Source organism: Amyelois transitella, chromosome 18 (genome assembly GCF_032362555.1).
Source record: "Amyelois transitella isolate CPQ chromosome 18, ilAmyTran1.1, whole genome shotgun sequence".
In the NCBI taxonomy this organism is placed as follows: domain Eukaryota; kingdom Metazoa; phylum Arthropoda; class Insecta; order Lepidoptera; family Pyralidae; genus Amyelois; species Amyelois transitella.
Window position 1 is genome coordinate 406,961 of NC_083521.1, and position 14,455 is coordinate 421,415.

General features: G+C 36.2%; 1 protein-coding gene across 3 annotated transcripts in view; it reads left to right on the plus strand.

The window, feature by feature from the left end:
- Positions 1–3,025: 3,025 nt before the first annotated feature.
- LOC106138791 (high affinity copper uptake protein 1) overlaps positions 3,026–14,455 on the plus strand; it is a 31,658-nt gene continuing 20,228 nt past the window's right edge. The window contains exon 1 of one of the 3 annotated variants that reach the window (XM_060949093.1): positions 3,026–3,141. In XM_060949093.1, the coding sequence (XP_060805076.1) occupies positions 3,062–3,141 (80 nt within the window). In that variant the 5' untranslated portion in view covers positions 3,026–3,061. Of the gene's footprint in view, positions 3,142–6,924; positions 7,077–9,125; positions 9,328–14,455 lie in introns of those variants that run through there. The other 2 variants (XM_060949096.1, XM_060949095.1) reach the window with 2 other exon arrangements.

The window sequence follows — 14,455 nt, forward strand, 5'->3', positions numbered from 1 at the left end:
AAACAGTCTTAATAATGTGTGCATAAAAACTTCATTTATTTGCAACATTCATTTATTTATTAATGAAGTTTTTTTTTTCTTTTTAATTAGGTACCTACTGTACTGATACTTGCGCTTGCTTCGCGCTCTATTTCTCTGTTACAAAGAACTTTGTACTCATTATCGAAAGGACGTAAGATAAACGCGAAAGGACGCTTTTTTATATTTTTTGATTTGATCATATTGTGATGGAAATTAATGGAAATGTGAAGTAATAATCGGCATGTAGCGACATCTAGTGTCCAATAGTAGCATGGCGCAAAACTTAAATAAAGAAGAGAGTAGTATGCTTTTCAGTAACTTCGCTATTCGCCACTAGATGTCAGTACAAGTACCATGAAACAATTTAAATTGTAAAAGATCATATTCATTGAAGTGACCGCTGTAATTAAATATTTTATTTGTTGTATATCGGATTAAATTAATCGAAATAGGTACCTATATACTAATCTGGACTTTATTGTGTATTTGTTCAGTGAATACGCGATAACATCCGATCGCTCGATGTCTTCAATCAATATTAATGTAGTTTTCATTACATTTGATAAATCAAATCAAAAGGCTTTTGTTTTGCACACGACACTAGTGCCGGGTGAACTACACTTAAGGAGAAGCTCTCAGTCAAACAATTATTTTTGCTGACTTCGTACATTATTTAACTAAATAATTTGTTAGCATATGTACCTAGATATTTCAAATTATAGAGATCGTTTAGATATGTATGAATCGCTTAAAAAAATTAACTCAGCAAACTACAGCAATAAATGATCGGTTTCGTAAGTCAAATGAAATTTATTGTCAAATATCATTGGTTACCTACTACCACGAGTCCGTGACCAAGGTTTTTTATTCAAATTGCGTGATTGACAATTGAATAAAAGTCTCTGTTCAAAGGTAAAATATACTTAGATAAAAGAACATAGGTTCATAAATCACTACTCTTTCCCAGAGAAAAAAGAGAACGAAAAAATTTTATTTCTACAAATTATCCTGGGAATTTTTGGTTAATTCCTCTAAAAGTCATCTCCCACTTAACAATTTGCACACGACACCAATAAAATGTAATCTTCATCGTTCAATATCATTATAGCTATCAGATAAGGGTGCGCGCAAACCGGCGCGTGCGCACAACGGCTAGGGTTGTGTTACCAGGCCGGCTATCACGATATTAAGTACCTAACTAATTATCTCACTAATTCATACATTAGTCGTTAGACGGAGGTATTTCAAATCATAAGATCCTGGTTGAGATATAAATGTTAATTTGGAAAACTACAGTAAATAACTGGTTTCAAGTCCAATGATATTAATTATCTAATATAATACTGCCGTGTGGTTCCCGGCACCATTACAAAAAAGAATAGGACCACTCCATCTCTTTCCCACGGATGTCGTAAAGGCGACTAAGGGATAGGCTTATAAACTTGGGATTCCTCTTTTAGGCGATGGGCTAGCAACCTGTCACAATTTGAATCTCAATTCTATCACTAAGCCAAACAGCTGAGCGTGGCCTATCAGTCTTTTCAAGACTGGTGACTCTGTCTACCCCGCTAGGGATATAGACGTGATCATATGCATGTACGAGTATGTAAGTAATATAATCGGATACTTAGCCCAAAAAGTTTTATACCTACATAAATACATACATATAATTACGTCTATATAACTTCCAGTGTAAAAAGTATTCTATGTTCAGCCACAGATTATGAACCTATATAAAACTGCCGTGTGGTTCCCGGCACCAATAGAAAAAAGAATAAGACTACTCCATCTCTTTTCAATGGATGTCGTAAAAACCGACTTGGAGATAGGCTTGTAAACTTGTGATTCTTATTTTAGGCGATGGGCTAGCAACCTGTCACTAATTGAATCTCAATGCCATCATTAAGCCATACAGCTGAACGTGGCCTTTCAGTCTTTCCAAGACTATCGGCTCTGTCTACCCTGAGACCTAACTGTACCTGACTACCCTAGACCTGACTATATGTATGTATTTCTGGTAAAATAATAAAATAACATTGCACACGAATTGAAATTTGCACACGAACCAAACAAACATATGTACATAGAGGAGAAGCCGTCAGATTAGATATTACTGAGCTTGAATGAGACAATATTTGATAGTGTTGTGTTATTTTTTTAATGTTTTAATTTTTGAGTTATTACAAGTGAGAGAAGTAAGTTTTATTGACGAAAGCGTGACTCAAAGTATCACATTTGATTATAAATATTGACAAACTGTTTTGGTGAAGAAAGAAATTTGTGAGAATCAGTGAAATTTATATGGAAAAGTGCCTGTGGAGTGCTGAAAATGTGCTCATTATTTCTTGACCGTTTCTTGTAAAATGCAGGCGGAACATATAAAAAGATCTGCAGGGATAATTTTGGTGGCCAAAGCATGTAGAAATATATGTATATATACTTATCGTCAAACTTTCAAGGACCAAATTTATAATCACTACATAGTATAAAACAAAGTCGCTATTTTAGTCTGTTTGTCTGTATGCTTAAATCTTTAAAATTACGCAACGGATTTTGATGCGGTTTTTGTAACAGGTAGAGTGATTCAAGAGGAAGGTTTTTATGTATAATAACATTTATAATTTTGCACCCGTGCGAAGCCGGGGCGGGTCGCTAGTGTCTTATATAAGGGAGGTGTTAGGAGTACCCGTCGAATATGCATGAAAAGAGTAATATGTGTGGAGGAAGCGGGCGAGGTCTGTAAGGATCGTAAGCAAGTGGATATCTACAGTCTCTGCCTACCCCAATAGGAGACAGGCGTGACGGTGTGTATGTTTGTATGTATCTTCATGAGGCAATAAATATAAGTCATTAAATAAGAAACATTTATTATTTATTTCAAAATTTATTATTCTATGAGAATGTGAAACAAGAAACTATATTCCAGTTAAATTCAGGTTGCCAACATTTCTCAAATTTGGTTTTAAAATATCTTTGTTTTTTTTTTGATGATTTGACTTGCTGCAAATATTGACGTGTAATAGAACACTAGGTATTATTTATGAGTATTAAATGTTTAGGAATTGGCTGCGATAGAAAAGTCACTACAACCTCTAATTGGGGGTCAATCGCCTGTTATCTGTGAGTATATTTCGATTGTAACTACTGTTATCTTTAGATTACCTACATTAATAAATGTATAGTGACCAGCAAAGTCCATCAAGGTGATAACTTATTCTTACTAATGAGTCGAAAGGGCAATCATCGATCTAACTATTATGACAGAAGTCTAAAATTATTGGTCTCCTATCAAACTGACAGTGTAGTGCAGTTTGTTACCGCCTTTTCTGCACTGACGCCTTGGAAGCGGCAGTAAACTTTGTTTTAAGAAATATTTTTTTGACGTCATCCAATGTTGTGAAACCAAAAAATTTGACATTTATTAAGCGATATGAATCCTATAATAATTAATAAAAAAATTGAATTTTGAATTGACTGGTGCATTGTGCTTGTAGCAGGAGCTATGATTCGGCTCGACCGCCACCAAAGGGAAGATCTTCCGCCAGGCTAGGTGTTATGCCTGGGGAACCGCGCGACAGAGATGTTGTATCGGAGGTTGTATTTATGCTACAATCCGTGAAATCTTTGCTTGCGCAATTTAGATTCTTCGCTGCTATTGGCTGAGCGCTTTATTTCCTTCATCTATGATTGACAGTTGACAGTAGTGATGACGTCACATGCTCTTAGATTTTCTATGTAGGTGAACACTTATGCGCGCTCCACACTCTCGGGAGAAGTCTCCGATTCACATAGGATCCACTCACGCTTCTCCTGGTTTTCTTGCCTTCTCGCGTGGTTCTCGCGAGAATGTGGAGCGGGCTTTCCCCAGGATTACTCTTAACGCCTAAGGGAACAGAGGAATTAATACCAGATTAAAATTTGACGCGGGCTGAGCTTAGTTAACCCGTAATCATTGAGAATGATGAATCAAGAGTAATGTGCTTAAGAAGAGGTGAAAATGGAAATTCACTTCTCCTCCTATGGGAAACATACATACATATAGTCACGAAGTTATGTTCATTAGTTTGAATACTAACCGATGCTCTTACGGTGAGGGAAAACAACGAGAGGCAACCTGCACATTCAGGCAACTGGATGTGTTACCATGATTGATCCAATACGGGTTAGGTTTACCTGCAAAGGTTGCGGAGGTCAGATGAGAGAGCTTCGTGTGAAAACCTGACTCACCCAATCCAGGATGTGTGGTCAAAGGCATACCCCGGGCTCCTCTCCAGAGTGGTGAAGATGCAACGGGGACTGAAGCCAGGAGGAAGAAGACATATAGTCACGTGTATATCTCTCGCGGGGTAGACAGAATCAACAGTCTTGAAAAGACCGAAAGGCCACCCCCCGCTGAATGGCTTAATGATGAAATTGATATTCAAATAATCATCACAGGTTTCTAGCCTATCCCCTACAAGAATTCCTAGTTTATTAGCTTATTCCTAAATCGCCATTTACGACATTAATGGGAAAGATATGGAGTGGTCCAATTCTTAAGTGTAATTCGGATTTATTTGGTATCTTCTCTATCTTAAGCCTTACAGCTGAACGTGCCCTGTAAGTCTCACAACGCTGCAGTCTTTGTCTACCTCGCAAAGGATATAGACGTAATTATATCTATGAATTAATAAATGTTTGTTAAGCGTTTTAATCGGAATAAATGTTTCGATTTCTATGATTTAAACCTTGATATTTATTTTTATCGCAATGATAATAACATAGTGGACAATTTAATGCCCATCTAATTAGTACAAACGTCTAAGATTTTCAAACGAATCATTGTAGTATAAGATTAATTAAGATCCGATTGCAGCTATATATCAGCATTCCTATTAATCAATAAATTCACACAACGCTGCCTTCATTCATATTCTGATAATATGAAAATTAGTTTATCTCATGGAAATATAATCAACCATAAAAATTTTCCAACTCCCAATTTAAAGACGAATTTAAGACGGTGTATGGAATATAAAACCATAAAATGTAGTTTTCTGATCGATCTTATATGCATACATAAGTATATACTTGTCTATATCCCTTGCGGGGTAGACGGAGCCGAAAGTCTTGACAATACTTAAAGGACACGTTCAGCTGTACGAGTACCTTACACACATATTTAACCCTAACGGGGTAGATAGAGTCAAAAAACTTGAAAAGACTAAAAGGCGCAGTTCAGCTAAAGTGACTTAATTATTTTTATGAACATAATACATACATACATATCAGCACGTCTATAGTATACCTTGCGGCGTAGACAGAGCCAACAGTCTTAAAAAGACTGATAGGCCACGTTTAGCTGTTTGGCTTAATGATAGAATTGAGATTAAAATAGTGGCAGGTTGCTAGTCTGTCGCCTAAAAGAAGAATCCCTAGTTTATATGCCTTAGTCGCCTTTTACGACATCCATGGGAAAGTGATGAAGCGGTCCTATTCTTTCTTTTCTAATAGTGCCGGAAATCACACGAATACTTTATGATATTATTTTATGAAAATGTCTATTATTCTAAAGAAAGATATACAAATTACAGCATATAATACATATATTGAAGATACATGCGTCATACTCGACAAATTTCGAAGATCAGTCACGAAGTTTCTTACAGCACTTTTGAATTTTAAGTGGCAAAATTATCATAATATAAGTAGTTCGAGTTACATGACATAATACTGATAATAGACCTTGGTTTCATCACGTAACAATGATTTGGTGTGACAACTGACTAAAGATATTTAGTACATTTGAAAACACTTAAATCTAAAAATAGGTAAAATAGATTTAAAACAAAGCGTTTAAACTTATTTTACGGCGTCTGTCGCGCAGCGGTAATACGCTTGTCAACGACAACGGGCGTCCTGTGTTCGAATCCCGGCCAGGGCATGATGAGAAACGAACTTTTTCTGATTGACTTTGGTCTTGGATGTTTATTTATACATATAAATTTTTAATATGAAATGTGGTATCGTTGAGTTAGTATCTCGTAACACAAGTCTCGTACTTACTTCGAGACTAATTCAATCTGTGTAATTTGTCCTGCATAGGTATACTCGTATTTATTTATATTACTTGCTTCATGGCAAACGTTGTTTTGCCATATAAATATTTTTAAGTTAGGTATATGTAGTTAAAAAAATTTTTAAGTGTGGACAACCCTTATCACTAAAGGCTATGAAAAATAGTTGTTTGCCGATTCTCAGACCTACTCAATTAGCTCACAAAATTTTATGAGAATCGGTCAAACCGTTTCGGAGGAGTAAGGGAACGAACATTGTGACTCGAGAATTTTATATATATAAGATATTAATCACTATTTGAATCTAAATTACATTATAAAGCCAAACAGCTGAACGTGACCTTTCGGTCTTTTCAAAAAGAATAGGACCACTCCATCTCTTTCCCACGGATGTCGTAAAAGGCGACTAAGGGATATACTTATAAACTTGTTATCCCTCTTGTAGGCAATTCTATCAATAAGTTTAGCCATACAGCTGATCGTGAACGTTCCACCGAATTCACATGTAGGTATTTAAAAATCATCTCAATTCTATCTTAAAGCCAAATAGCTGAACGTGGCCTATCAGTCTTTACAAGACTGTTGGCTCTGTCTACCCCGCAAGGGATATAGTATGTATGTATTTAAAAACATTGCAGCAAAAGGCGACATAACACTAAAAGAGATCTCTTCTTTTTGAAAAATAAATCTATTCTATTCTATTCTTCCTTCAGGAATTGTAATAGTATTGTGGAAACTTCACCCAGAGAAAACATCATTGGAATTTCGGTGATTCTGTCAAAATGTCATGAAATTACGAAATTCAAAATCTAGAAGGAAACAGTTGAAACATGTACACATCATCAGATAGTCAGATATTTTAATGACACGAGCTTTGACACGGCCCATTGCAAATGATATCGATATGTCGACTTATTTATATCGATGTGCTGCGCGAGCGCATATCAGTACACCATTGTAGCTTGCAGGTGCTTGTGTCAAACTTAGAAATAAAGCGGGGTAAGTTTAGAAGTTAAGTATGTATATTTAAGACGCTACCACGATGCACCAAATGCATCCTAAATTAAGTTATTATATTATTTTATACATATAATATGGTTAAAGTTCCCCAAAAAAATTTTTTTTTATCGTGATATTTGTGTGTATTTTTAGTCAAATTAACCCATTACAATATTATACCAATTATGTTATTTGTACAGTTAATACATAATTATACTTTATGACGTAATATTTGTATTGAAATTCTTAAATTTATACTTGTTCTCCTTGTCATGTAGACAATGTGCATTCGTACACGATTTATATTTAAAAGTAATATATTTATAAATTGTGGTCCGGTGATAATAATGCAGTGTGGTTTGTTCTGCCGCCTCTTCTACACATGCGTTTAGAAAGCGTTATGTTGTCTGCGAAAAGCGATACCTTGTATCGCCATAAGCAAATAAATCTATTTCTACGGTAGACATTACTGCCAAAAAACCAACAATTTTAAATTGAGAACCTCCAATTGCATTCTGGTCACGCCGAAACTGTGACATATCAATCCGGCGCATGACGTAGCGCCGCCTGCGCAACGATGCTGTTCTGTTCCATTAGCGACCTTAGCTTGCACCCAGTATTTTTTTTTTAATTCAAAATTTTTATTCGTTACTATAGGATACTTCATATCGCTTAATAATTGTCAAAACGTATGGTTTAACAACATTGGTTGACGTCAAATAAATTACTTAGGTAAAACTAAGTTTACTGCCGCTTCCAAGGCGTCAGTGCAGAAGAAGCGGTAACAAACTGCACTGCAGCATTTTGCAATAAAACTACTCACAACATCTCGTTATACAAGCGTCTGCGCCTCTTTATCATCACCCTTTTGTTAATTGTAAGTGCTGTGTGGTTCCCGGGTGCTATGTTGTTCACGGAACTTAAAAATAGGACTAATAAACTTGGGATTCTTCTTGTAGGCGATATGCTAGCCACCTGCCACTATTTGAATCTCAGTTCCATCATTAAGCCATGCAGCTGAACGTGGCCCTTCTGTCTATTCAAGAGTGTTGACTGTATCTATCCCGCGAGGGATATAGAAGTGATTATTTGTATGTATGTACCTAAGTATAAGTGTGTTCTCATCATGTATCATGTGTGCGACAGCTGCTTCTCTTCCTGAGCAGATTGCAAAAGTCGGTCAAGGGAAAGGTTAGCCTATGATAAAAGAAGAATTTCAAGTTTACTAGAATAAATACATAGAATTTCATGTTGCTAAACTTCACTATTTGAATCTCAATTCCATCATTAAGCCATACAGCTGGGCGTGACTTTTCGGACTTTTCACGACTGCTGGCTCTGTCTACCCCGTGAGGGATGAAGAGGTGATAATATGTATCTGTCATGATCCTTATGTTAGTCCCGATTATATTTTCATCTCTATCAAGAGCAGCCTAGGACCACTTACGAACGCGATCCTGTAGTTAGCAGGATTTTATCTATGGTTTTTACATGGATTCTCTTATGCCTAATCTCCAAAACCTTGCAGAGGCATCTAACCCTTATTTGTATGAACCGCCAAGAACCTGATCAGAATACAGCGTTTACACATGGTCAGCTTCCCCACGATGCAAAAATATCCAAAGCACTGATAGTTATGATAATTCATTGATATGGCTACAGTAGGATTATGTAAATTGACGTCCGGTGAAAATGTTGCAGCGTAGTTTTTTCCGTCGCTTCTTCTACACATGCGCTTTGGAAGCGGTAGTAGTTATAATTAGATTTAAGTGATGTGACGTCAATAAGTGATACCTTGTATCCAATTTTGGAAATAAATCTATTCTATTCTATATTATTCAGTTCATTATTCATTAAGTTTTAACAAATCACGACACATGTATTTCAATTAAAACCTCCTTCCTATAACATGATAGACGAGTAACGTAGATGCTCATAACGATTGAGGAGCAAAACAAACTGGAACTAGCAGGCAAATACCATAACACAGCCACAGATAATATTATGAACGGCTAGTTTCGCGTTTACTCGCTCCGTATTCTCGTATGTTGTAATCACAGTCGCGTAGGCAGCGGATCGCACAACGCCGTAGTTTGCCGCCAGGGGAACACGTTTCGCGCCATTTTCAATTTGACGTTTGACATTTACGTTTCTTTTTTTTTTTGTTTATTTACGCGGAGTGTGTAAACATAAACAGACAATTCCATAGCAGTTTTAGAAGCAGTTAAGACTTGAAAATTAACACAAATCGGTGAGTTTTCATGTATCTTTTATTAATTAAAACTTGATTTGAATGCCCTTGTGAAATAATAGTTAATAACTTTAAAAGTGAATGTGTTATGCCGTAACGGGTGACCTGTACTCAAATAATCGTCGGGCGATTATTTCTGATTTATTTATCAGATATTTCGACAGTTTTGAAGGTTGTGAGCGAGATCTCGGCTTATCTTATAATGTAAATATATCCAATTCAAATATTGTTTCTCATATTTGGATGTTGTGTGCTATGTGCCGATTGGTAAAAATCAAAAGTTTATTTTCTAGCTTATATGTTTCTATCTGTTTTCGTTCCCATTCCCAAAAAAATATACTAATTCAAATTTATTTTTTTTCCTCAATAATACATACCTACCTACTTAAACCACGCATAACCATATATTTTTTTTTAGTAAACGAAAAAACGAAGAACGCCCTATAACTACGTACTCATGTCAAAATATTGTGTGTATAAAAACCGCGTAAAGATTCTTTTTTCAACTTTTACAAATAAGTTTTTCTACAAAATCATAGTACATATAGTAGACAACTTTTAAATAATTATTCACAAAACCTGTTTGTTCGCTTCTAATTCATTCATCCGTTTGTATGATTTATGACCATCTTCAGCACGTTTTCTATTATCTAAAGTAAGCTCAATATGTTTGTTCATAATTCATTACACAATACCTACTTAGTAAGGTAATTAGGTTAAGCATTAGGTATTATATTATACTTATCTATATAAGTAAATGTGGCCGTGTGGTTCCCGGCACTAATATAAAAAAAAATAGGATCACTCTATATCTTTCCCATGGATGTCATAAAATCCGACTAAGGGATAAGCTTATTTAACTATTGGTCACTACTTGAATCCCAATACCATTAATAAGGCTAACAGCTGAACGTGGCCTGTCAGTGTTTTAAGACCGCTGGCTCTGTTCACCCCGCAAGAGTCATACTTGATTATATGAATGAATGAATATATCACTAAACTATTGATTTATTAATGGGGGTTTTTACGTGTAATTTATCATTTACTACGTAAAATTTTATTATCTTATTCGTATATAAGTACTTTGTCATTTAATAGTCTATTAGTATAACTTCTATAAGTTTAGTTTAGATTTTTAAATTATATCTTATATTTCTTGAAATCAAGTTAAAGGAAAATACAGTTTCAGGATTTTAAAACATGCTGTTCAGCTACATTATGTAATAGACTTACTACTCTAGATTTATTTTTAAAATTGGATACAAGGTAATACTTATTGACGTCACATCACTTAAATCTAATTAAAACTACTACCGCTTCCAAAGCGCACGTGTAGAAGAAGCGGCGGAACAAACTACACTGCAGCCATTTCATCGGGCGTCAATTTACAAATATAGATCTCATAAATCTAAATCATGGACGAATGCACATTGTCTACATTAAAAAACATGAATGAAATCTGTGGAAAAAAATATCAATATAAGCTTATTCGTTATAGATAGATATAGATACAAAAATCTAAATCCTTATCAGTTTATTAGTATATAACTATAAAGTTTCATATTATTAGTATGTAACTATAACCTTAGCAGTTCACCTTGGGAAGTTTTGTGATTACGTACCGAAAGACCAAAAGTTGACCACAAGAAAGGTCAACTAATGAGGTAGGTGCTTACATATCGAATGGATTACTATCATTCAGTGCCGTGTGGTTCCCGCGGCACCAGTACAAAAAAGAATAAGTATACAAAAAAAAAATAATAATAATAAATAAATAATTCTCTTTCTCAAGGATGTCGTAAAAGGCGACTAAGGGATAGGCTTACAAGCTTGGAATTCTTTTTTTAAGGCGATGGGCTAGCAACCTGTCACTATTTGAATCTCAATTCTATCATTAAGCCAAACAGCTGAGCGTGGCCTATCAGTCTTTTCAAGGCTGTTGGCTCGGTTTACCCCACAAGGGATATAGACGTGACCATATATATGTATGTATGTTACTTTCATTCATACGAAATGTCATAAACAAGTTTTTAAGCATATCCCTTAGCCTTTTACGACATCCATGGGAAAGAGATGGAGTGGTCCAATTTTTTTTTTATTGGTGCCGGGAACCACGGGGCACCCGGGAACCACACGGCACTGTGTCTTTCTTGTATTGGTTATTAACATTACAAGAAAATAATTTCAATCATCAGATTCCGTCTATTAATACGGCCACCTATTAGTGTGTAAATAAAAAAAATATATAATTACCTATTAGTTATGAATGTGGATGAAGCGAAGGAAGTATGCAGTGATCGTGGCAAGTGGAAAGAGGTAGTCTCTGCCTACCCTTACTATTTTATGTATGTATGTATGTATATAATTTTATTTATATGGAAATGTGCGCACGGCGCGTGCGCATAAAGGCGAACAAAACGATTAAGAGCTAAGTAAACAAATCGCATGCATTGGTAACATAACATAAGGTAAATCCCCGTGACCTCTACCTGTGGGCGCTGAGGCGTAACATACATACATACATATGTAACAAATTATCTTATATTAACTATTAGCCGTTGCCCGCAACTTCGCTCACCGACATTTAAATAAGTCAATTAATCAAAAACAATGTATTCTATCGTCCACGTTTCTTATCTAAGTTTGGAGAGTTATGAAGTTAACGTTGTTGAAGAAAATGCTGCAGTGCAGTTCGTTACCGCTTCTTCCGCACGAAGTGGGAGTAATTTTAGTTTTAAGTAATTAATTTGACGTCAACCAATGTTGTAAAACCAAAAGATATGACAATTATTAAGTGAAAGGTACTGAAGTGTCCCACAATAATTAATAAACGTTTTGAATTTGAATAATTAGAATTTGGATACTCACAGTTTTTGTCAGCCCTCTAACCGAATACCACGTTCCCTTCCAAGCTAAAGAACTACATATTTACCATGCCCTAATAAAATTAAAATTTTTATTGCTCTCGTTATTTTTTCACACTTCAGCTGCGGTTGTGGTCGATAAGGCAGATAAGAAATCGTAGGTTTCTGTAAAAACAACGACGGATTGAAATTTTACGTACCAACCTGTCACTATTTGAATCTCAATTCTATCATTACGCCAAACAGCTCTACGTGGCCAATCAGTATTTTCAAGACTATTTGCTCTGTCTACCCCTCAAGGGATAAAGACGTGATGTATGTATGAAATGAAATGATCTCCCTTGATATTTTTATCGGAAAGGTCGGAGTGGGAAGGCCTAGACGAACGTATCTTGATCAAATTAAGGACGTCCTGGTAAAGGATCAGGTCAAGAGTACCCGAAACCGCCGAGCTTGCATGAAGAGAATTATTAATGTGGATGAAACGAAGGAAGTATGCAGAGATCGTGGCAAGTGGAAAGATGTGGTCTCCCGGAGGGGTAGGCAGAGATGATTTTATGTATATGTTTATCACTTTTCAAAATCCGTTCAAGATATTTAGATATTTAGGCAAACGTAATAGTTGGGAAAAAGCACGAATGCAGTGCAAGATTTAACAGCCCTACAACCTGGATATGCAGGTTTACATGACAAACAAATTAAAAAAATATTTTATAGCTGCATATTAACCCACATGCATGTTATTATTATCAATCTTTTCAAGACTGTTGGCTGTGTCTACCCCACAAGGGATATAGACGTAACCATATGTATGTATGAATGTATATTAACCCACCTGTTACAAATTCAGTATAATTGAACACCTGACATTAACCAGGGTCTCAAAGAGGAAGGTAATGGTTCGGTCACGTTGTGCGTGCGCGGGCGCACGTTGGGAGGTGTTTGACCGCTAAGTGCCTAGGTTTAGGACCCCACGGATCTGCGGATCGTGAGGTTAGATTATAGAATCTTTAGTTATAGTTGTTTCGGGCTTCGCTCCCGTGGGAATTTCGGGATAAAAGAATATAATAAAATCTTCTTTTAAATCCATCCAGATTTTGCGTCAAAGAGTAAAAATCACGTGTCCACACGTCCTTACAAACTTAAGCGTTTAAAATATCAGTACGAGTAGAATCAGATGTTAGTAGAATTAGACATAACATACATTATACTTATCACGTCTATATCCCTTGCGAAGTAGACAGAGCCAACAAGCTTGAAAAAACTTGAATCTCGGTTCTGATACTAACCCACATAGCTGAATGAGGCTTTTTAGTCTTTCCAATACTGTTGGCTCAGTTTACCCCGTAAGGGATATAAACGTGATTATATATATGTATGTAAAAAGTAAAGCCTCGAGCAGTTGTTATATAACACGAAGACCTAATAAGGTCAGAGTAGTGACTGTTAGGTTAAATGTTAGGCTGTCTAGGCGCGCGGCGCGGGACGCGGGGGCCGGGATTCGATTCCGGTTCAACCTGTCGGGGCCGGGCTGCTTACATACATATGGTCTCGTCTATATCCCTTGTGGGGTAGACAGAGCCAACAGTCTTGAAGACTAATAGGCCACGCTCAGCTATTTGGCTTAATGATAGAATTGAAATAGTAACTGGTTGGAGCCACACGGCATTGTTATTATAAATACATAATAAGACTTAATCAAAGAGCACGTGTCGTTTTGTCTGTCTGTTTGTTTGTATGTAGGTTGACACGAAGACAAACGTCTGAATATGCAATTGTTTTGGACGCCACAACAATGACGCTTTCTCTAAGTTTCACATTTAATGGTAAATACTTTAAGGATTCGTTATCCTGTTCGGTTACATACATACATACATAATATCATGCCTCTTTCCCGGACGGGTAGGCAGAGACTACCTCTTTCCACTTGTCACGATCTCTGCATACTTCCATCGCTTCATCCACATTCATAACTCTATTCATGCAAGCTAGGCGGTTTCAGGTTGACTTGACCCTTTACCAGGATTATTCAGTTTTTTTTTTCGGTGACATACATACATATAATCACGTCTTTATCCCTTGCGGGGTAGACACATCTGACAGTCTTAAAAAGACTGATAGGCCACGTCCAGCTGTTTGGCTTAATGATAGAATCGAGATTCAAATAGTGACTGGTTGCTAGCCGTTCGCCATTGCAATAAATAACGTTATCAAATTCGAACATGGCATATATTTTTCATGGCCGTAACTATAATATTTCACTT